At 40.4% G+C, this 24,043-nt stretch overlaps 1 protein-coding gene across 3 annotated transcripts in view; it reads left to right on the top strand.

Annotated features, from left to right (window-relative positions):
* The window catches only part of septin9b (septin 9b), a 70,835-nt gene extending 47,385 nt beyond the window's left edge, over positions 1-23,450 (top strand). For all 3 annotated transcript variants that reach the window (XM_086296152.1, XM_086296153.1, XM_086296151.1), the window contains exons 3-11: positions 6,940-7,116; positions 10,711-10,839; positions 11,004-11,085; positions 11,552-11,689; positions 15,025-15,142; positions 17,203-17,298; positions 17,548-17,644; positions 20,984-21,035; positions 21,496-23,450. In XM_086296152.1, coding sequence (XP_086152278.1) covers positions 6,940-7,116; positions 10,711-10,839; positions 11,004-11,085; positions 11,552-11,689; positions 15,025-15,142; positions 17,203-17,298; positions 17,548-17,644; positions 20,984-21,035; positions 21,496-21,694 — 1,088 coding nt within the window. In that variant the 3' untranslated portion in view covers positions 21,695-23,450. The remainder of the gene's footprint in view (positions 1-6,939; positions 7,117-10,710; positions 10,840-11,003; positions 11,086-11,551; positions 11,690-15,024; positions 15,143-17,202; positions 17,299-17,547; positions 17,645-20,983; positions 21,036-21,495) is intronic.
* The last annotated feature ends 593 nt before the right edge of the window (positions 23,451-24,043 follow it).

Genomic DNA, 24,043 nt, shown 5'->3' with positions numbered 1-24,043 from the left:
GTTTTATCTCATTTCTTTGAAGACAATGTTGTACGCCCTTGTAGCAGGAGTTGATGCTAATATAGGCATATATTTGAAGTGTAAGTGCAATATTGTATGCTCTATTTGTTTTGTTTTTTTAATTGCGTTATTTTGTCTGTGTCACAGTTTCTATAGGATACTTTTGTCTGATATTGCAACTATTGGTGAAAATGGTTAAAAAAACAGCAGCTTTGAGTAGAACTGGGTTTTAATGCAATTTTGCCTGAAGATGAAAATCTTTTTAAATTCTTTAACTGATATTTGGCATAGAAACATTCCATTAAATTATTAGAGGATGCTAAATTGTGCGTATATTAACCCCACACTTCTATTACTGTGTACTCTTGTGGCTTCCTTCTTCTCTCTGGTCTATCTATTGAACTCTAGACAGCAGCTGGCATAAAATTTAACGATCTCTTCCTCTCGAGAGCGAGACGCCACCTCTGGAAATGTAATTTCTGGTTTAAGAAGAGAGGAAGGGATGAGGACAGCAACAGAAAAACACAAACACACACACATGGGAAAGGAAAGGATCAGGGGATTTGACTCATGGGAACCATGACTTTTAAAAACATAACAGAGCATTCAGAAAGCAGATGATGTTAAAAAGCTGTGTGAGTGCGACAACAAACCTGATCTTCCTTTTACCCAGGGTTCACTTCCCCTCAGGAGGGACTGGAGAGGTTTTGAACACAGGAAGAAAAAGGAGAATCTCAAACTGTAATGCACATTTACCCTCATTATTAAGATTAATTGAATGAAAGTGGACTTATCAGTGATTTAAGTATAAGAGCTAATCAAGATTTCCCAGAGAATTTTTCTTTTTTTGTCAACAGACATTAAACGCTTCACTTAGAGTAAAGAATCTGACTCTTTAACAAGTAACTTTCAGGGAGGTAATCAAGATCTGAAAATGTAAAGTTCAGTAGATTTTTAAAAACTCAAGTGAGTCCAAGACATAAACCAAGTCTTGTGTTTGTATTTTATTATAACAGAGATGCTGCTTATTAACATTGCTGCATGTAAACAAAAATTCAACCAATGCAATATATGTAGGAATTCTAGCCACGAGTAATTTGCAGACCATGTCCTTGGTTATTTTGGCATTCTGATGAGCCTCAGTGCAACAAAGTTAAATACTCTCTGACTGCTTCGGAGGATACTAGCAAAAAGTTTTTCATAATTCTGTCCTTCCTTTCTATGAGGCTAGAAACTTTTGTAGCTTCATGCACTTTAAACCATTTATCTGATGAACTGTTTGAATCCAGAAAAAAAGAAAGTTATGTCCAGCTGTAAAATCCTCAAATACTGGGTTAAGCAGCATATTGCTTTTGCCAGGGCCCAGGTTTGAGTGCATCTTGACCATTTGCTGCTCTCTCCCCAACCCCCACTCTTTGTTTTCCTGTCTACTCTACTGTCGTCTCAAAAATAAAGGCTAAAAAGCCTCACAGTAAGTCTTTAGGGGGGTGCTGTAAAATCCTCAAAATGCACAAATTTCAAAGTGTCAGTCATCGACCACAGCGTTTAAACAGTTTGGCTCATTTGCGCTAATTAAATGCTGAACACGCACTGATTCATTTTACTCATTTCTTCTATCTCTCCTTCACCTCCTGCTTCCTTTTCCCTCTGCAGCATTGTCAGGGTCTTGGCTGTAGTCGAACAATAACAGAGAAAAACTTTCATGTAATTTAAAGCAGGGCTGAAAAGTGGTGATGTGGCGTCCGCGGATCGATGGAAACTGAATTTCTTTGGTTTGAGGAGGCTTTTCGAGAAGACAATAAAGGCTTTGTTTCTTGGGAAGGCATGTTCAAGTTTCACTTGGTGAATATTAAATGTAGAGTTGGATATGATATGCCTGATGGGATTTTAATGAAGGGCTTGGGAGGGAGTGTTGAGTTATGTGTGAATGTGGAATGGGAAGGGGATTCTCTGTTACAGCCAAACAGAGTATTATATCTGACGGAAGAGTAATACTGTGTGTTAGTTTTCCAGGAAGGTTATATTACAATGCAGTGGGTTTGGTGTCCAGGATTGCACTTTTTGATCTGTCAGCTGTATGCAAGTTTTGAAATCTCAAAGTGGTCTATCTTTCTACTCTTATGATATAAGAATTGCTGCCTGAAAGCCGTTCTGTGTTTTTGTCTACAAAAAACTGCTGGTGTTGAAGATAAACGGCAATCATTTCTGTTCTGTGAGTCGTGGATGTTGAGCTCTCCTCACTTTCACTCCCTCCGCAGTCCTCTGAGGACATTACCTGATGGAGATTAAAATGTCTTTAATCTGCCCCCTGACTGGTACAAAGTCTGAGTAATGCCCATATGGGGCCATGTAAGAATAGGGCAGATAACTTTCCAGTTAATTACCAGTGAGCGAGGGGTTGTCACGCGTCCTTGATAATGCACCTTCACCTAAACCACCCAGCTAGGGCAAACTATCAGCAGCCGTGTGCTACATGTGTCAAAGGGCAACTGCGTGAAATTCAACAACTTGGTTCTCCCAGAATAGTTCATATTTTTGTATGACATAAATTTAAGTCAGAGACAGTTTATTGCAGGCTTTGTGAAAGCTTTTTCATATAGTAGATGCAGATAATTATCTATTTTAAACTGAGATGTTCTGTAGCACTGTCACCTAAATCTAAGAGGTTTTCAGATTTCACTGTCCTGATCGTAGCGATCAAAGTTTGCAAGCTGTCTCTGTAATTGCATGGGCTTCCTCCATGTCCTGCACCAGCTCATAGACATGCACGTTAAGTCAGTCATTGACTCTAACTTGGTTGTCGATTTAAGGCAAAAGAAGTCTATGGACCAAAGCACTTTAGGAATGTATGGTTAAATAGGACTTGTCGTTTCAGGCTGGAAAAGCACGATCTACATGTCAGTCCATTTCTATTACATTAGGTATCAAATGGGATCGCTATGGAAAATGATAAGAAATAATAGTTCATTAAACAATAGTCGGTTTATTCAGTGGTACATTTCTATAAGATAAGGCCTAAATATCCTTTGCAGTATCTGCATGTACAAAACTCTGTAAGGCTAAAATATCCCCGATGACGTGTCTAACAACCTCGGGATTACTTTCACAGACTTGACAAGGTTAAATTCAGAGAAATGGAGGATACTGTACAAGTGCTAAGTGATATTTCTTGTGGCAAATTAATTGATCCTCATGAGTACAGTTTGCTGGTGTATGCCTTTAAGCTGTACAAACCGTTTCAGTGCGGATGTAAATGCTGTGGTTTGTCTGCTGTGAGGCCCTCTGTGACAAACAGGAAATCTTTTAGAAAACGTGCACAACTGAAACTCATTTTAATAGAGCAATTATTTTGTAGCATGCAACTCCTATTAAATAAAGACACATTTCGCCATTAAGACAACATAAAATATGTTTGTGTGGAAAACTGTGTTGACTTCTAAAGAGCAAGAACAAAACAGCAAGATGCCATCTTGAGTGCAAATGAACGTCAGCTTCCCATAAAGTGCCCTCATTTGAAAATAACTAACAAGAGATTGGAGTAATCTCTTTGATGGGATCTATCCATTCATGCAGGGAAAAGGCTTGAACTCCTCTCCATTCATTAAACAGAGCTCTGAAATCAGTTAATCCCAAAGTGCTGCTTTTTCATATTACGAGGCAAAACATCCTCTGTCTAGTGGGGTTTTTTCTTCTTCTTTTGTCCTCTTCAAAGTGATCTTAAGACAGAATATTTTTGCAGATTAATAAAGCTGTTTTCATTTGAAGTAAGATTCAAGGGCGGTAAAATAAATGTAGTGTGCTTTATCGGTATAGGTGCTCGCTGAGGCTCCTTGATGCATCGTTGTAGTCCACTGCACTTTGCCATCAATTGCTTGCATCTCACAGTTTGATATGTTGTTCCATTATGATGACTCTGCTGAGTCTCTCTCATGTAGAAGCAGTCTTTATTCAACGGCTGTGGCAGCCAAATCATGATCTGAGTCACAGCCTTTGTTTCTGTTCATTTATGAATGAGGTTTGGCGATTAATATGTTCTGCCACTAGCAAGCGTTATTGGTGCTTTTCTTGTGGAACTTTACAACATTATAATCAAGATCTGATGAAAAAATGGTTTTAGCAGAATTGGCTCTTATGTACGTGAAGACCACAAATAATTCTTAGTAAAGTAGATGCCCGCTAGTGGTCAGTTAATGTATAGCTCAGCGATTAATTATATTAATCAATTAGCTGTGGGTTAGCTCAGAGATTAAAAATGAAAGTTCTTGGTTCTCCTTGGAAAAGGAGAAGTGACTTTAAAAACAGTTTCAGTATGCTTGACAGCAGAGAGCTTTCAGGCACTTTCCTGGTATTGATACTTGTTCTCCTTTTTCCCTACGTGTATCACACATTTGTCTGTTTTTGCAGGATTTCAGTAGCCTGGCTTGTTTGCCCCACCTAGCTGGTGGCTGTCCATTATTAGAAAGCAGACTTATAACGTAGTAGGTGGTCTGGGGCTGGCATGGTCAGGGTGACCAGAAGGCAGTTTGGCAAATGCTCTGGATATCGTCATTAAAGCGATCTTTCATTCTGTCATTCAAGAAGCTACTGTTGCATTCACGTTTGATGTCATTGTGCATAGTTAGCCAAACAACAATTTGTAAACCTGTACAAATATTCTGAAACACAGGCTAAAGAAATACCAATCCAAAAACCTTATTGTATCATGTCCAACAGACAGCAGTTATGTGTTGGGTTTCCTGAGGACAGCTGTGCTGCTCGAAATGATCACACTGTGCAGTATTGCCAGGAGGTTTACATCACAGCATGGGTTAAACTCCTGAATTGTTGTGGTGGATGGATTTTCCCCCCATCGAATTGAAAAAGAAATAGCATTTTAATTTCAGTTGAGTGATTTCTCAAGAGAAATGCATTGTTTAGTGATCACTTATTGCCTGATGATTGATTTGTTGAATTTTATCAAGCCACATGAGTAGTTCGTCCACTAAACATTTGGCCATCAGAGTCTGAAAGTCAGAGGTCTGATGGATACCACAGAGACTGCTGAAGGTGCAATAACCTTACTCGTGGTCCAAAATTGTGGCTCTTTGTCTCGCTCAGAGAAGAAGCGGTCATTGATTTCAGACGTACTCAGTATTATGCAAGTGTGTAGAAGGTTGAAATTATGTTATGTTAGTAGACATTCAGTTCAGTTCAGGTTTATGTATATCGCACAAGCTCACACAAGCTTCTCAGGGTGCTTTGTATTATAAATTGAAGCACCCATCTTTGAGACAGAACCAGTGATGGTCAAATGCTCCCCAATGAGCAAGAACTTGGAGACGGTGGGGTGGAAGAACTCAGTTTTAACAGGAAGAAACCTGCAGCAGGCTCAGGAAGGGGCAGCCGTCTGCTACACCGGTTAGTTGGTTGCTAAGTGGAGGAACGTAGAAAAAAAGATGACACAGAGACACCATGAACAGGAAACAACACAAACTATGGGACAATGTAGACAGATGGTAATGACATGCATTAGTGACGCATGAATGCGCAGGGAGTCGACAAAAGTGAGTGGAGAATGGGACGTCCCCCAGCAGCCTGAGCCTATAGCAGCATAACTAAAGTTATGGTGGTTAAGGGCCAACCCTAACTGTAAGGTTTAACCAAAAGGAAAGTTGTCAAGGTAGTCTGATAGCACTGCAGCCATTCCTGTTTGAAAACTCTTATTTAACTTCCTACCTTCTCGTCATGCATGTAGTTTACCTACTTTTTGTGTTATATCTATTAAAATAACTGGGTATCGGTGAACATGTGTGCACTGTTTTTCTAATCTTGGCTAAGGGAAGCATGCATGACTTGTAAAGTAGAAAAGTCTGTGGTTTTCAGGCTTGTGCTGACTAATGGTGTCCACTTGAGAGTGGACACCCACAATCTTGTGAGTCTTTGACTTTCAGCCTCTGTGGGTAAATCTCTCTTTTCTATGCCTGTAAACAACCAGCATGGTATCAATATAAAAACAAAACGCTCACAAAAAATGTTTTTGTCTTACCCATACCCAGGAAGAGAGAAACTCTGAGCAGGGAGCAGTATCAGAAAGTTCATTGTCATAACTGCTTCATTTATATTTATAGCGTTAAAAGGCATGATGCTGCAGAAAGCACTTTATGGACAAGCTGTTGTTTTAGCGTGCCTCATATAAAGATAAATCCAGGATGGCTGTAACAGATTCAGTTTCAGGTACACGTCTGTGGTTTGTAGTGTCTTTGACTGCAGACCTCACGCAGGCATCGGCACACGCTGTCACAGTACAGGAAATGATATCTCCTCCTACCATAGGAGTGAGTCTTGCTGTTGATGCAAGCACATACTAGTACAGTTAGTAGGGTTGAACTGTTTTTTTTATTTTGCCTGTTGCAGCAGTGCTTTGGCACACAGCCTTCGCCTTCAATTGATCCGCCTTAAAGTGAGGTAAGCTGTGATTTATATTTGGTCGCTTCTTCCACCGAGGTCTGTTTCTTTTGTCTTCCTTATTAGTTTATCTTTACTGCAAAACACAGCTGCATTGTTTGACTGTGGCTCCAACTTCCACATCATTATTTTTTGAAAAAGTCAACAGCTTTTGTGCAATGGGTTGCTAGCGTGAGGTGGTTGCTGGAAAGTTTCTTGTTCTTCTATAATGTCTCATTTACACAGTAACTTGTAAAAGGGGGTTGGTGCTATGAATTTTGAGTCTGGTATCCTGTTTCACACAGGAAGTCAGCCTCTCAGATGAGTATCGTGTATGATTTGCACTCCTAACTTGGTGTTCACTGCAGTTAATAAGGTTTCACTTGAATTTATGTTGCTTGTTCAAATGTACTAAATTTAAACGTTAACTTCATAAACTAATGTGCTCAAACATCAAGCTTTGGGGATAAACACCAACAAAATACACTAATTTGTCCCCCTCTTTGTGTCCCTTAGGGTCAGAGGTCAATCTGAGCCATAGCAACATGTCTGAAGCCACCAAGCCCCAACCTCAAGCTAAGGGGGAGAAGACCCCGATCAGCGACACCAGCTATGTGGGCATCGATGCCATCCTGGAGCAAATGAGGAGGAAGGCCATGAAACAAGGCTTTGAGTTCAATGTCATGGTTGTGGGTGAGTAAGACACACAACATTACCCAGTGAAAACCTGTGCTGTTGACTCTAACCCTGTCTTGTCAAATTAAATGGCCAGAGGGGCCGATGGCGCGATATGGCAGCCTCGCTTCTGTCAGTCTGCCCCAGGGCAGCTGTGGCTACAACTGTAGCTGCCTCCACCAGTGTATGAATGTGAGAGTGAATGAATAGTGGTATTGTAAAGCGCTTTGGGTGCCTTGAAAAGCGCTATATAAATCCAATCCATTATTATTATTATTATTATTATTATTATTATTAAATGGAGAAGCGGGGGATGCTAAAGATGCTAAATTATGGCATATAAAAAAGATAATTACAGTGAGTAAAGGTGGTCGCTTTCGTACAAATCTGTGGAATGATGTAAAGGCCTAATTCTAAATGTTTTCCTCCCATCTAGTCTGACCTCACATTTTAATGTTTATTATGCCTTCATGTTAGATTTGAATATAACTATGTAACCAGTTTAAACTAGCACAGATGTGTCCAAGAAGGCTTGAAGCTGTAATTGCTCCCAAATGTGGTGTGTTTGCAACAGATATTGTCCCAGTCCTGATTTCAGCAGAGCAAAAAAAAGGGGGGGGAATCACATGGGAGTCATTTAAAACTTTTCAGTTTGTGCAGCAACAACTCAAAATGCAGAACAAAGCAACGAAAGAAGAGTTGTGGTTCAAGTAACACATGAGTCAGCATTTAACTGAGACGCAACACACATCAGGAGCACACATATCGCCAGTTAAAAGAGGACATGCTTGGTTTGCTTGCTGTCGATTCAGAAAATCGCTTTTTATATCTATTACGAGGCTGCCGTAAAGAGCAAAGGCAGGACGAACCGTGCGTGTTTGATAGTGTGGTTCTACTTCCCTTGTTCTGGTAACAGTCAGCTAACGTGGCGACTTCCTCAACAAGCTCTCTTTTTGAGTGTCCACAGTTTATCAGACAAACACTCTCACTTGAGAGGATAAACTTAGGCTGTCAGGCTGAGTAATTGCTATAATGATGGCGATTACTCTGACAAGCTGAAGCACACACTCTGTGTGAGACTTCACGTCCTCAGAAAGCAGCTACGCACCTCCAGTTAAGCCTCACCATCAAAGTGTCAGTACATCTATCCAATCCTGCACCTGTGTGCATACATGCATACAAGAGACACAGACCTATGCTAATGTTGCTTATAAACAAAGGAATGTTATCAAGCTACATAACAATCAGAGATTTTATCTGTTTTGTTTGTTGGTACTGGCCTGTTGGAAGTAACTGTAAAACTCTGATTTGAGGCTCTTCGGGGCTATGTTTAGTACGGTGGCATGTCAGTGCCGCTTCATGGAAATGGATCATAGCATGGCAAATGAGGGCTGCTGCATAGTTACTGTTTATTGCATTGAGTGTGAAGTGAGAGTGTCAGATTTATATTGAGAGCATGATGGTGGAACATGACTCACCGAACGTTTATTTTCTGAGTAAACACAAAAAGCTCCCGAGTGAAACAGCAGCGTGTTTCAATCTCTGTGAGATTTGCATCCCTGCTTACACATTTGTGTTGTTGCAGGAAAACTGCAGATTTCTACCCAACATTGACATGTTTGCTTGCAGTGCCCCAAATGCATCAAGGATAACTGAAAATTAACTGATAAAGTCTATCGCTGTTAAATAACGCTCACTAGGAAAAGAAAAGGCAAGTTTCAACCGGCACGAGGCGTCTTGATTGCCAAAGGGAGCTTTAAAGTACATCACTATAGCAACGTGTCAAGTTCCTCGGGCAATGTGTTAGCAAACACCTAGCACATGATTGGCATCTACTTCTTACTTTCCGTTCAGTGCTGGCCTGCCGTTGGGTTCTGACTGTTTTGACAGCAGGGTGTGCATCATTTTGGTGATAATTGTGAGACTGTCTTCAGCTCTTGCTCAAGGCCATGAAACACAGTAGGAATCTGGCTACCGTGTGTAGTCAGATTACTACTGTTTTGTTGTTGTTTTTTTCTGTAGTTAGATTTGTTAGATTTCTTTTAGTTAACGTTAAGAGATAATCTATTCCCATTCTAATAAAGTTCCTGCTGGCTAACAGATTTGCTATTTGAGTGGTTAGTTGAAATGTAAAAGGTTAACTGGTGTTGGTCTTGTCCCTTGTGGTCTTGTGGTATTCAGAGAATGCATTTGACCCTAATTTCTCCCCTCAGCTACCTAGTCCTGGCCAATGTGTCTAAGTGTGTATGTCAGTAGAAGAAGGAAAGAAAATGTGACCATGTGCTTGTGGGTTAATGCATACAGCAGAGCAGACTGCATGTGAAGTGTGTGCTAAAGAGGCAGTGTGTTTATGTAAGGTGAGAGAGAGGTGGTAAAGGCCACCAAGAGGGGTCACAAAGGGACTGGCAGCTTGGCGACTCTCCATATGCCCTATCAGATACCCACAGAGTCTACATTTAGGATAGGAAATGTGGGACATGGCACACAGAGTGGGTCTGTGTGCAGTGACCCGTTAATCCGGTTACTCCTAATGTTTCAAAATGATGCTAGTATCAAATCAAGATTTTCGCTTCCACCTTGTATTATTTTCGTCCAGTCAAAGGAAACCAACTCGTTGTTGTTTCAGCACAAGCACGCATTTGTTTAGTCGATGTTTCCATTGGCTAAACAAGCAATGAATAGCATCACAGTATCGCTGTAAGTCACCTTTAACTTCATAGACTCGCCATGTTGGCATCCTCTGTCCACAAGTTCGACATATTTAATATCTGACAATCGTGCGTGTCATGGTTTTAAATAATGATGTTGTCAGGCATACAGCTAATGCTTAAGCCAGTCAGAGTAAAGTTGAGCTACAGGAAAGGGAGCTACAGCAACTGTGAATTATGCAAATCTACCTCAGTCTTTAGAGTAAAAATGTAGAAGTGGAAATGAGCAGATTGACTAAATTTTAAATTCATTTGGAAGTCAAAAAAAGAAACGTAGCCGAACGACTCTGGATACCATACTATGCAGGTGCACATTTTTTGAGGCTTTTAGATGTCGGAGTATAACTCTTGTACTGATTAATAAATACTAAATGTAATGTATTGACAAGTATGATAAGTATACACTGTGGAAGGGGAAATTGCATTTTTATTCATGGTATCAACAGCAGTGGACCTTTTTTAATTAAGTAAGAGAAATGACACTATAATATTGTATAATAAGTATATATGCACTTTCTACTTAGTTTCCACCCACCCCATCTCACTAAGACCATATTCAGTAGAATTATATAATACTGTGGAGACACAACGTAAGAGGATTCAGCCCCTAGTGGGTGATGTCTGCATCTCTGTGTGTGGTCTGTACAATACTGTGGCGTCCAAAGGTGGCTCTTCTGGGGGCTATAACGAGGCTCCCAATGCAACTACACACCCACCACACAACCCATGCAGAAGAGCGTAAGGTCCTGTTATAAGATGTAGTTTTCCCCACTCTGAGGTTTTAAAAAAGAGAAGCTGAATTGTGCTTTTGTCTTCAGAGGGATTTCCCTTCTGACCGCCTAAGATGGTTGTTTTCCTACTTTTACTAAATGTTGCATGTTCGTCTGTTCGTTTTTCGGATCAGGGCAAAGCGGCCTGGGAAAGTCCACTCTGATGAACACGCTGTTCAAATCCAAGGTGAGCCGTAAGTCTGTGCAGCCCAACGTGGAGGAGAGGATCCCCAAGACAGTCGAGATCAAGTCCGTCAGTCACGGTATGCCGTGTTTTGTAGCCTACCACCTGATGCAGCACATATTGCATTAATAATATGAAATATGGGCTTTCTGTCTAATCTGTCATTATAAATATATAAACGGTACATCGTTCTGGCAAAAGTGAAGTGTCCTAAATTACACGAATCACTTTTTCTTTCTGTAGATGTTGAAGAGAAAGGTGTTAGGATGAAGCTAACAGTTATTGACACTCCTGGCTTTGGGGATCAAATCAACAATGAAAACTGGTGAGCCCAGACTTGATCTACCTGCCTACAATCACTTCCTGTACTTATTCAATTTGTCTCAAAGCTGAAACTCAATTTCTTTCTGTTTTTGTTTTTTTTAAACACTTTTTCCATTTTATTTTGTTTAATCAAGACGGTGGATTTCATGTTATTATTTTATAATTTAAGTGTTGAGGAAATGTGATTCAGTTTTTGTGTAAGTAAAATATGCATGATTTAATTAGAAGTTATAATGTCTTAAGTGTCTTTAGCATTACAGGAACATTTGCCTCCCTGGAGGCAATGCTGCATGTTATAATATCGCTATATCACCGAAAAGGAAAAAAAAATCCGTAGTTTTTTCTTTACAAATTTCTTTGGAGCTTATAAGTTAATGTTGCAGAACAAAAGGAGTCACTGTAGCAGAGTAACTGTTTACAAGAGGTTTTGAGGTAATAGTTTCTTTCCTTAATTTTCTTTGTTACAGCTGGCAACCCATCATGAAGTTCATCAATGACCAGTATGAATCCTACCTGCAAGAGGAAATCAACATTAACAGGAAGAAAAGGATCCCAGACTCCAGGGTGCACTGCTGCATATACTTCATACCTCCCACTGGCCACTGGTAAGAGCCTGTATTAAAATGATACAAGCTCCTACTCCTTTTTTCTCACCACAACTACAGAGGGTCTTCAGGGGACCTCCCCCGACCTATTGTCTCTTTCTAGCTCTTTAACCACATCGCTTTCCTGGTCTTTTTCATCTCACTCTCTAATGACCACATGTGGAACTCGTTCTCTCCTCAAAGACACGTAAGAGTCACTCGAAGGGTCACATTTCACAAAGAAACTGAACTCTGCAACTTCCGCTGTATTCCTTTCATTCTGAGCCGTCTCTCTCTTAAATATCTCTCGGCTTTATCATCTGTGACTGAATAGAGAGATGTGATATCGAGCAGTTGACGGAAACTTGATGATGAAATCCAGTGCGACAGTGGTCGGAGACGAGCGTGTTTCACTGAGCCGCCAAATGTGCAAAAGACGTGGTTGGAGGCTAAAGCAGAAACAAAATGGTGTGAATGATTCTAACATACCAAAGTGTGGACCAAAAGAGTGCAGGTGTCTCATTTAGCAACTAATGCTAGTGTCCTTGTGTTACCTGAGGAGCAAGAAAGATACTGTCTCTTGAGTGTGTGTGATTGATAAAGCCACCTTGGCTTTAAAATATTGTACATATGTGAATTAAAACACTCAAAGCTTTAATGCGCACCAACTGTAAACACCCATTAACTGGCTTTCTTACCGCAGATCCAACCCAGTCGCATATTTCTGTGCACCAATAACTCAACAGTTGTCCACTTAAATGTTTTTCAAGGATCGAGGGATGACATGTGCGAGCCCCACAGTTTGACAGACCCCCTCATCATCTGCTCATGTCACCACAGCTGTTGCTTCAGCGAGTGTGTGTTCGTGTGTACCCTTGTTCTTGTAAAGCAGGGCGCAGGGAGTGGACTCAAGTGGGCAGTGGGCATGCTGAAACTTGCACGGGTGCGCATATGTGGATACCCTGAATGTGTTTGTGGATAATTGTGCTTACAGCTGCAGAGTTCAGTCCACCCTCTTCTATTGTGACTGTGCATTGCTTCTCTTAGTGCCTAAATCCTCCAGCGTCATCTTTGTAATCATAGTATTGCTGCAGGTCAGATACTGCTCATAAGCAGAGGTGCCCGCTTTGCAAAAATTCACACCTTTTTTCTTAATCAAAAGTTATAAACATCTGTCAGGAAGTGATCTTCCTTACAGCTATCCAGAGAGTTGTATGCAAGAATAAAGGAGACATCTGCTGGGGCTACCGTTGGGGTATGGCACGTGGTAGAGAGTTCCTGTTTGGTAGTTTCATACGTACATATAAGGATACTTACAAACCTACGGCAGATCTTTGCAGTTGTTTTTTTTTTTTTTTTAACTTAGTAGAAGTGATTCACAAATAAAATAAGAACATAAGTCCCTGAAAGAATCACAAAACTCTTACCCTATTATGCTCTGCTTGCTTATTTTCTCATTTTAAATTCTCACAGTAATGTTAGCTGAAGGTTTTTTAAATGAGGCCTGTTACCAATTACCCAGACACAATGCCAAAGGCTTCTGGATGCCTGCGCCATGTGACCAAGAATGACAGGAAGCAAAATGACGACAGATTGAGCTTTCATAAGCCTCTATCGTTGGAGATGTGCATTTCGGTTGCTACTGTGGTTTCGGATCGAAGAGCAGCGCTCAGTGAAGCAAGACACAGCCTTGGCATCAAAGAAGCCATTTCCGATAATGGCAGCATCAGGCACATTATTTTCATGTTGTCACGAGAAAACAAAGACTCCACTTTGGCTCTCGTCAACTCCGAGCTGGTTTTCTGACCCGTTGCTGAAATGGTGGGAGGGGAGTGCTGCTCGCAGTGTGGTTGGTTGTTTTCTCCTCATTTCATTTGACCACCGAGCTAACCATTCTCAGTTCATTTAAACGTCACTGCTATGTTCTTCGACTTGCTAGACAGAAGGATTTATTCATGCATGCACAGACATACAGTTGTACGTCTGTGCATGCATCCATGTTTAATTTATAAAGACTGTCCATGCTGCATATGTTGCGGTAAGAGTGCATGTGTACATCTGAAAGTGTGCATGTATGCTCTGTCATGCATGTGATGCTGCACACATGTACATATAGCCCCAGTTTATTTATGCACTGACACACATGGATCGTGAGCCACAGTTTTTCTTTTTTTGGAGGGGGGGATATCCTTCCTGTCTGCGTATTTATTTCACGTGACATTTTGCCCCCTGAGCATTTGATGCCTCGCTTATTCTGCATCGCTCCTCTCTCTTTACCTCTGCTGCTCTGTTTCTCTTGTCCTGTCTCTGTGCTCTGTGTAGCACAAGCTCATCCCATTTTGATGGTGACATGTCTGTCAGTTGCTCTGGAGAACTTGCCTGGCATCCTTCCTCCCTCCAGCTGCCTCTGGGTCTTTGAACCAGGCTGGCTGAGGTTAATTGGAGGGCAGAGCAGACAGCATGAAAGGAAACTGTGTGCAGGAGCAACTGGAGGCAACATGGAACAACAGTGTGCACACTGACGGTCCTAATCATTGCTACGCTAGGCACGATTACAGGCTGCTAAAGGAGAAACGTAAACAACTTTAATCAAACACACTGTTAAGATGTGAAAGATTCACAAAGCCAGTGAGGAGGAATGCTTTTATCTAAACTGGCTTTGAGTTAGGCGAAAGCAGGATATTAAGGACAAATGGGGAAAATGGTGAACCTGTCAAAATGAGAAAGCCCCTCTGTGTGTTACAGCGACATGGTTTCAGGGCGAACAGAAAGACTGCAGTGGACCATGACTGCTCTCTAGTGGTTGTTCTCTTTCCTTACAGTCATGTCAGTTCTTAAATATAACTTCCAGTTGCCTGTTTGGAGCAGTGAAGTACATGTAATTAACCACGTTTGCTATTTTTGGTGCAGTCAACTACTGAAAAGAAACAGTTTGAGTCTTCCCCCCCGTTCTTCTCTTTTACTGCAAGCCAGGCATTGGTCAGTGCTCACACTGGAGAACATCATCAGGCGCAAGCTCCTGGAATTATTGATTATTTCATATTATTAGCAAACATTTGGAATATTTTATTTAGGTACCTGCCTAACTGATTGATCCTGTATGTGGCGATTCCTGTATACAATATCTAAAACCTAAACTGACGTTCCTGCACTTTTAATTAAATTATTATTACTATTCACTTAAAAATGAAACAAGGTGTTTACATCTTGGTGTCTTTTTATCTGTAGTATAAATTGCTTTGTCCTTCCATAGTGTAAGACCTCTTAATTTAGAACCTCCTTGCGCATTTATGTGTAAAATATGAATTATTTTACTTAAAGTAAAATTGAATTTTGTTGTCTTTTTCATCTTCCAGTCTTAGGCCTCTGGATGTGGAGTTTATGAGGCATCTCAGTAAGGTGGTCAACATCGTTCCTGTCATTGCCAAGGCCGACACTCTCACCCTGGAGGAGAGGGACTCCTTTAAAAAGACGGTGAGAGAAGTGTGTTTGCATGCATTGCTGGGTCTTGGTAACTGCATCGTGTTAGCTGTGTGCGAGACCTGGCTTGCAGTAGCCTGTAGGAGCGCTTCAGAGTGTGCTTAAGATAAATAAATGCAGTGCGTTGGTAGATCGGACGACAGAGTGTGTTCATGAACACAGGTGTGTTCATGAACACAGGTGTGTTCAGTAACCAGTAATAATCATTAATCACTGGTGTATAGAAGCTGCCAGGCTTAACCACAAACTGAAGCCATCTGTGCAAACTCACACTCCATCCATCCTGGGAAATACTCTATTATCTCTGTGAACTGTGAACATTTTAAGCTCTTATTAATTACAGATATTTAAGAACTGTTTATCTAAGCAACAATCCAAGAGATTTAAGCCCACTTTCCAGCTAAGCAGACAGGCTCTTCGTTTGGCTACCACTGAATTATGGGGTGAGCATACAATACAGCCAAGCTCAAAGAGGTCTCCACTGTGCAATAAAACATGACTAGAATTAAATGAGTTCAAAATTAGCATTTTAGTAAACCCTGAATATTCATCAGTTTCTCTAAATAATCTGAGATAATTTGCCCGTTTTTGATACGTGAGTTTATTTTTTCATTGTTAAGTCCCATACTGTTTTTTTTTAACGCCGCAGAGCTTTTATACATGCAGTTACGGTTCCCAAACTAAACAACATAATGAATTTTATGATCTCCTGGCTTTTCCTCTATTTCAGCAACATGATGGGCATTTTTTATTTTTGGCAAATGGCAAGAAATCTTTATTGTCACTGAAGTTTTTTAAGCACATTTTAGCAAATGCATCCAGGCTAACCACTGTAAATCTGTGCAGGCTTTCATCCACAGAGTGTAATTTGGGGGTATATTTGGCTTTACAGTCAACACTTTGACTTGTAAACCTGACAATCTGTAGCCTCACACCGCTCACCTTCTTATCATGGCTTTCCCTGCTAAACAGATTCCTGCTTCACCTGGGTTGAGTCCCTACGTGATGCTGAATCTCTTCCTCGCTGCGTTTCTCTGCTGGATTATTTTCACTCCACAGGAGGCAGACAGCCACCTGCCTTCCTCCATCTTTTTCTCTGTGTCACATCCCTTGTTTTAAGAATGCAGACTTCCCAAAAGCTTTATTCATTTTAGAGAGGTGGAAGCACAATGGGTGTCTCGGCTACCAGTCTCCCCTCTATCCCAGTAACACAGTCCAATAAGTACAAAGCAGAGTCTGCTTTCTGGTTTCTGTGCCAGGCCCTGGCAGAGAGTCGAAGCCTCGGGGCTTGTAGCTGGATTGTTTTGGTTGGCTGCACATGCTCTGTTTGACCCTGAAGATTATTGACTAAAAGCTTCTCGTGCCAGTTTTTTTTTTTCCCTCCCATTATCCCCGCAGCAACTTAACATGCAACCAGAACAAGCTGAATTTTTTTTGTTTTGTTTTTTATTAAATGTTGGGTCTCGGTGTGTTCAACTATGAATGTGTGTTCACATAACCACCGCTGATGTGGCTTTTTTGTAGGATTTCACTTGGTTCGCATCCTTTAATGTAACCCTGAGAAAGCTTCTAAGGATGCACAATAAAAATGTTTGATCAAGGACCAAGTGGAAATTGTCAGAGTAGTAATTGTGGGAGTGAACAGTCATTCATTAAAAGGACATTTCTCTCAGAAACTTTCCTGCGCCCGTGCCCGAGTTTTAGTCGTTTTAAAAGCATGCTGAAATTGAGGGGTGGAGATTTTATGAGCTGTACCTCTGTCTGGATGTCAGACTTCTCAAGAAAGTCTGTTGTTAACCAGCGTGTCCCTGCCCCTTTCTGTCACGGGTATCAACAGCTAGCTTATATTCTGTTATACTGGTTTGACAAAATGCTCCAGGACACAGTCAAGTGAGTTTGTGCACAACTGCCACAGTCTCACTCTCCGTTTGTACATTTTTATCTGCGTAGACTGAAGCATCTTCATTTATATATTATGTGCCGGTGTGACTTTTTTGCATTTTTTGTCATCTTAACTTTATTGTTTTTGTGTGTCATTCTTTACTTGTGTATAGATTAGGGAAGAGCTGCGAGCCAATGGGATCGATGTTTATCCTCAGAAAGAGTTTGATGAGGATGCAGAGGACAGGATGATCAATGACAAAATCAGGGTAAGTTGATACTGCTTTGTTCATTCACTTCGAATTTTAACAGCAAACCTAAAGAATAGCATCCTGTGGCTACAGCATGGATGTAATGTAAGCCTTTGTTAGATGCAACTTTTTTGATCTCCGGTATGTGTTTCTTTGGAAAATCCATGATAACTGGGGAAATTGCAACAAGTCAAACATGACCTGAAAATGAATCGGTGCAAACACTTCAGCGTTTTCTCTTCATGTTTGCATGTGTGCACTCAACAGGAGATGACCCCTTTTGCTGTGGTGGGCAGCGACCAGGAGTACCAGGTGAACGGAAAGAGGATTCTGGGAAGGAAAACAAAGTGGGGCACCATAGAGGGTAATACACACTTGCAAATAAAACACCACAGCTGGTTAGTTTCCCTGCCAGATAATAGAAAATGAATAACAAGGTAGAACAATGTGATCATTTATTTACTGTCTCGATGTAGATCGGCCATGTCGACATGTAGCTGTCACTGCCAGTGCCACTAATTGCTCCAGCAAAGCAGTTAAAAAAATACTTGGCTTGGCCTAATAATGTTATAATGTCCATCTGGTCAAACGTTAAAACGGCCCATTTCCTGTACTCATGACTGGGTCGCACCTGTCCAGACGACAGTGCCAAAGCCATCTGACTTCACCCAATAAATAATACAGCAGCATGCATGCTACAGTTACTAACTACAGTTGAGTTGTCTCACCTTGCTCATGCTGGTATTTGTGGTGGCAAAATGACCAGCAAAACCAGCAGACTGATTTTGGTGAACTTTCAGCATGTGGAAAGTTAGAGACTGCTGCTTGAAAACGTGGCCAGCTAGTTTAACCATCTGCTGTTTGAATCCTTGTTTATATAAGTTTCTCTGAGTCTGTAACTTGGGAGACGTAGGAGACAGGAGGAAAAGATTTGCAGACACTTTCTATGTCCTTTGAGATTACAGGAAGAAACATAAAACACACGCACACTGTCTCACAGACACACTTGCATGCAATAACTTCTGTGATGTGCTTTACATTTGTTGGCCGGTGCTGCACGCTCACAGTGCCAAAGAGGTTCTTAGCAAGTAACTGTACTTGCATTACTCACAATTGTGCAAGTGTGTGTGTAGAGATGGAGAAAGAGCGAGGACATCTCTCTGGACACGTAGCAAAAAGACAAAAAGCCAACGGAAGGATAGCTCAGCAGGGACCTATCACTGTTTAATAGTGTCTCCTGCTAAGGACACCCTTCAGCACAGTCCTTGCAGAGCATCTAGTTCATTTGCTGTCCTATAAATGCATTGTAATGTATAAATCATTCACCAAAAAAAACCCTCAAGCTATTTAATATCATGTAAATGATAAATGTAAATGACTCAGACTATGTTTGTTTTGTGATTCAGTGTAGCTGGGGAAACGCCCAGTGTTCACTATGAAATATGACCTTGAAATACTGTGTCTGAAACACAACAAATGTTCAGATAAACAAGAGCATTTCAATCACACAAGTATCTAAACAGTATGGTAGCATGCAAGACTTGGCGTGACGCTTCGAGCAGAAAACACTGGGATAAAAATAAAAAAATGATTTCAAAGATAAGGATTCAAATGCAAATAAACAAAATGCAGTGATTTGTAAACCTGTATTTTATTCAATAGCACATAGAAAACATATCAAATGTTTAAACTGAGAGACTCATGCTCATTTTGAATGTGATGGTAGCAACTGAAGAAAAAAGTATGGACGGAGCAACAAAAGGCTGGAAAAGTAAGTTGTACTAAGAGGAAACAGCTGGAGGAACATTTTAGATTAACTGAGATCAACTGGCATCGGGTCAGTAACATGACTGGGTATAAAAAATGGATGGATGGGTTCAACCTGCAAAAAGCTGTCTATACATTGTAGAATCATTTCAGAACAGTGGATATAAATTATTAATGAATAATAATTGCAATGACTTTGAATATTTAAAATCACTTAAAATGGACTGAGGCAAAGTGGGAAACCGTTCGGTGGTCAGACGGATCAAAAGTTGAAATTATTTTTTGAAAACACCATGTGCTCCAGACTAAAACAGAGGGCCCATCTGGCTTGTTCATCAGCTCTCAGTTCAAAAGCCTGCATCTCTGATGGTGTCGGGGTGCATTAGTGGCTGTGGAATTGGCAGCTTGCACATCATGAATGGCATCATCAGTGCTGCAAAGTAAATACAGGGTCTAGAGCAACATACGCTTCACTGAGATGACCTCTTTTTCAGGGAAGACCTTGGATATTTCAGCAAGACGATGCTAAATCACATACTGGATCTATTGTAAGCACTGGTTCTGTAGTAGAAGAGTCTGGGTGCTGAACTAGCCTGCCTGTAATCCAGACCTTTCACCAAAACATCATAAAGCAAAAATATGACAAAGACAACCCAAGACTGTTGAGCAGCTATAATCATTTATCAGACTAAAATGGGACAACATTCCTCCCCCAAAAGTCCAGCAGCTGCTCTTCTCAGCTCCCAGATGTTTACAGCTGTAAACACAGCACTTCCTCATCTTTTATGAAACATTTTGCCATCAAATTCAAACTGACCTGAGTTTGGACCTTGGTGGTACATTTTCTTAGTTTAAACATTAAATGTTTTATGATAAATACAATATAGGTTTATGAAATTGCAATCATTGCATTCTGTTTTTAATGTACATGTCGCACGGTATCCCAATACTTTCAGGTTTGACTTTGTACTTCTAGTGTATAAACCTGCTTTATATTCAGAGGTGCATGCAGACTTTTCTTCCTCCTCAAAACATGGTACTTTGGACTTTTAACCTTTCAATTTTACATTCTGAAGATGTCCAGTCTACTCATACGAAAGCTTACAAATGAATTCTGTAGAACCGCAAGGTGAGGGAGATAGAGTACAAGAATTTCAGGACAAATGCAGTCTTGTCTGGCTAAGAGAACAGTGGCTCAGTTCTGGTTAAGCCAAGTAGTAAGAGAGCGGGAACAGGGAAAAGAAAGGGAGAGAAAGCTCCCGGACATGCCGGCACCATCATCATAAATTAAGCCTCAGAGGAGGACTAAGTCTCTATACTATCACAAGCACTGAAAATACTGTTTATTTTCAGGGGCTGTGTTGGTAACGGGTATATTAGACATACATATCGATTGATATAACAGCTCCTCACTGCTAGTTGAGGAGTAGAGCGTCTAGACACCAGCAGTTCAGCTCGTTACAAGTTGGTATCTTGTTCCCTTGATGCCGTTAATCAGCGCTCACAGGCCCAGCAGTTATTCCACTCTCCCACTTTCAAAGAGAATTAAATTTCCTGCCCTGGATTTCAAAGCTTTACTTAAGTAGTAGCCTCCTTTACTTCATTTTCACTAGACATAATCTATAATTCAAACATGTTAGGCCTACTAAAGGCACCACAAGCTTGTCATAGGGAATTTGTTAAAACGTCTTACTTAAAGTTCTCCAATACAGTGAAAAGCTCTGATGTGTTAAATTGCTGGAAAGTGGAGGAGGGAGTTATCATGGCTTAAGAAAATTGCTGTAGATGTCATGTTAGAGGACGCCCTTCAACTGGATTGTGAACGGCACTGCCATCTTGTGACCTTTTTAAGGAATTGCAAGAAAGCAGGATTGGAAAGGATTTGGGATTGTTTTGTGAATTTAGTCTCAGCGATTTGCTCTTTCTCTCTTTGCAGTTGAGAACATTGCACACTGTGAGTTTGCTTATCTCCGAGATCTCCTAATCAGGTGAGCATCCATCACACTTCTACATTTATTTTAATGTTTTTGTTTTTTAGGGGTATAGTGTGATTTGAATAAAAACCCAGCTACAGGTTCACCATTTTGCTAAATCAGAGCTCACTCTGTCTTTTAGATGTGCTGAAATGAATTGGAGACAGGAGTGATTCTATAAAGCTTCAATTTCCGACTGAAATCAATACCAATGAAATTCCTTTTGATGTTTTGAGTGCTTCCCTAGACAGTGGTAGAGCAGGCATTTCTACTCAGGTTCTTCCAATGAATCTGTGCATTTAAGCTTGTTAGTGTAGGACTGACTCCTCGCACACAGTATGCAAATACATGCGATTGTTTCCACAACACATGGCCATAAATATAGAGTGATACCTGTTGTAGGCATTTCCTGTTAAGCTTGCTTTGCGGTATTTTCTCATTAGATGTAATACTCTCTTCTTCGTCTTGTTTTCAGGACACATATGCAGAACATCAAAGACATCACATGCAGCATCCACTATGAGACATATCGTGTTCGCCGGTTAAATGAATCCAACATCCTTTTCACCTCTAACCCGCCTGACCATCCTGCTGTTCAGCCAAAGGAGCAGCCCGCCACCCCGCAGCCAAACGGAGTCGCTGCTCAGCACGAAGCCTTGTCCCACGAGATGTAGAGGGTCTAATGTGGAGCCAAATTGCCAATTTATGATATCAGGACACAGCTTGGCACAAAGCGTACACTCTCTTGCATATATTCTGTTTACAAAAACAAGCCCAGATGTACACAAACACACACACACACGCATTCATGCTGTGAAGATCATTTTTATTACCAAGAAGGACTACCTAACTACATCTTTTAATTTATCAGGAAGTTACAAGAAACAGAGCGGAGAGTAAATTCCTACATTTTTCCATCCATGGAGCTGTTTTCTCATCTTTTTACATCATTACAGTTGAAAGCAAAATCACATCCTCGCTGTGGGCCACAATATCATACAGTGATCTATTTCTTTCTTACTTTCTTTTAGTTCGTTTTCCCGTCATGATAACTGTCAAGTCCAATCTACATTCAGGATTGTTTACAGAAATCCACAGAAGTCATCCACACACACAGATAATCGAAATTATGGGTCGACAGAAGTGTTGGCGAGCCAAGGCTGCACGGATGAGGAGAAATGTCATGTTGCAGAGTACAGTAGAGCTTTTGAGATGCCAGTAGATTAGCTCTAAACTACACCTAACTTAGTGCCACTGACCCAGTAAGACTTGTGTTGTGGTGTATAGTATTGTATAGTCGCTAGGGTTAAGTAGGGATATGTAGGTTAGGCTTATAGTGTTACAGAGAAAGTAAAGATATTGTTGACACCTCCGCATTGTAGAATTAAACAGACAAGCGGTAGCAGTGTGGAGTAGCTTTTGGAAACAACGAGTCTTGTAATTTTCCAGTGTTTTTAGGATGTTTTTTAAAACCCTCCCCCCTTTTTTTGCCAAACAATATTGTCTCTTTCCATATAATGCCAATGTTGTGTAATACAGTCATTTTGCATTGCTCTTTTACTGTTGTATTTTAATTGCTAATGTTCTAATTTTATTGTGTAAGATGGGGGTGCAACTGTTATCCCATGCAGCCGTTTTGTCCTTTTTTTTTCTGACCAAATAAAAGTCCATTTTCTTTTCTAAAGAGAAGCACATACAGTATACAGTATAGATCTGATTTTATCAATAGGTATTTATGTGTGTGTTTAATGTAATCACTTTAATTCATCGTTGATTCCAGCTGTTGGCTTCCGGTTTGTTGCAGGTCTTAACCAGTGATGATAATTTAGATTTAGAATATGTTTGGGTTTTTTGTATCATGCAGTATTTTGTACGCTGTTTGTGAGACTTTACCGTACCTGGCAACCAGTAACTTTCCAAGAATTGATCATTTTGTACATTGAATTTTATTATTTACAATCAGTCATGCCAACAAATAATGGGAAGACGGTGACTTTTACATTGCAAGCTTACATCATTTCATCAGAGGCAGATGTCCCTCGCAGTTGTGGCAGAACAATTTGTACCTAAAAGCCTGAAATGATACCTCTAAATGTTGCCTGTCATATCATATGATATACATCACGTGATTATATTCTTTGGGGGGGAAAAGTATTTTTAAAAGCTCGTGGGATATTTTATAGAGACTACATCTAAATATACCATTCTAATTTCCAAAAGAGAGTCAACAGTATAATTGAAGTCAAAGATATTTTCATTACTTAAGAGTAAAGAAAAGAAAAACAAAACTATTGTTTATCAAGAGAAAGTTATTGGGTTACACTGTTTACCGTTGTATAGTTCTTGTGTAATTTGTCATGGTATTATAGATCAAGGTTTATCTTTGATATGCTATCTCAAAGAATAAAGATTGATATTTTTATTGTTTAATAGTTGTTTATTTTTTTTCTCCAAAATGTACAAATGAAGAAGGGTAGAGGTCATTTTTTACTTTGCTTTTCAAAAATGAAATGAATGGCCCAGTCCTCACAGTGTTTACACTCCTCACAGCATGCTAGTATCTCATCACTTACCGCCTACGGTTAAAAGGATAATCATTTCAAAAATTCTAATTTCAGTTTACCGTATTTCCCGGACTACAAAGCGCACCTGAATATTAGCCGCACAAGCTAAAATCAGGGGAAAATCCTGTTTTGTACATACATTAGCCGCACCTGACTAAAAGCCGCAGGGTTCAAAGCTTGTGCAAAAAGTAGCGGCTTATAGCCCGACAATTACGGTACTCCTTTTTTCATATTTAAGACTACACCTCATATACCTGGTTTTTGAAGGCAGATCTTTTTCCCCCCAATCAGTTAAATGAAAGTCAAACGTTAATTGAGCAAAACTTATTTTGGGTACAGCCGTTTAATTCAGTTCAGTTTTATTTATTTATATGGTGCATAATCCCCATTCATAATTATAGAAAGAAATCCCAACAATCAGGTGATCCCGTAAGAGCAAGAACTTGGCGACAGTGGGAA

This window comes from Aulonocara sp. 'chitande type north' Nkhata Bay, linkage group LG6, assembly GCF_057382095.1.
Source record: "Aulonocara sp. 'chitande type north' Nkhata Bay isolate Kocher_YH1m ecotype deep benthic linkage group LG6, A_spYH_male_GT1.1, whole genome shotgun sequence".
NCBI lineage: Eukaryota > Metazoa > Chordata > Actinopteri > Cichliformes > Cichlidae > Aulonocara > Aulonocara sp. 'chitande type north' Nkhata Bay.
This window is presented reverse-complemented; position numbering and strand designations above follow the sequence as displayed.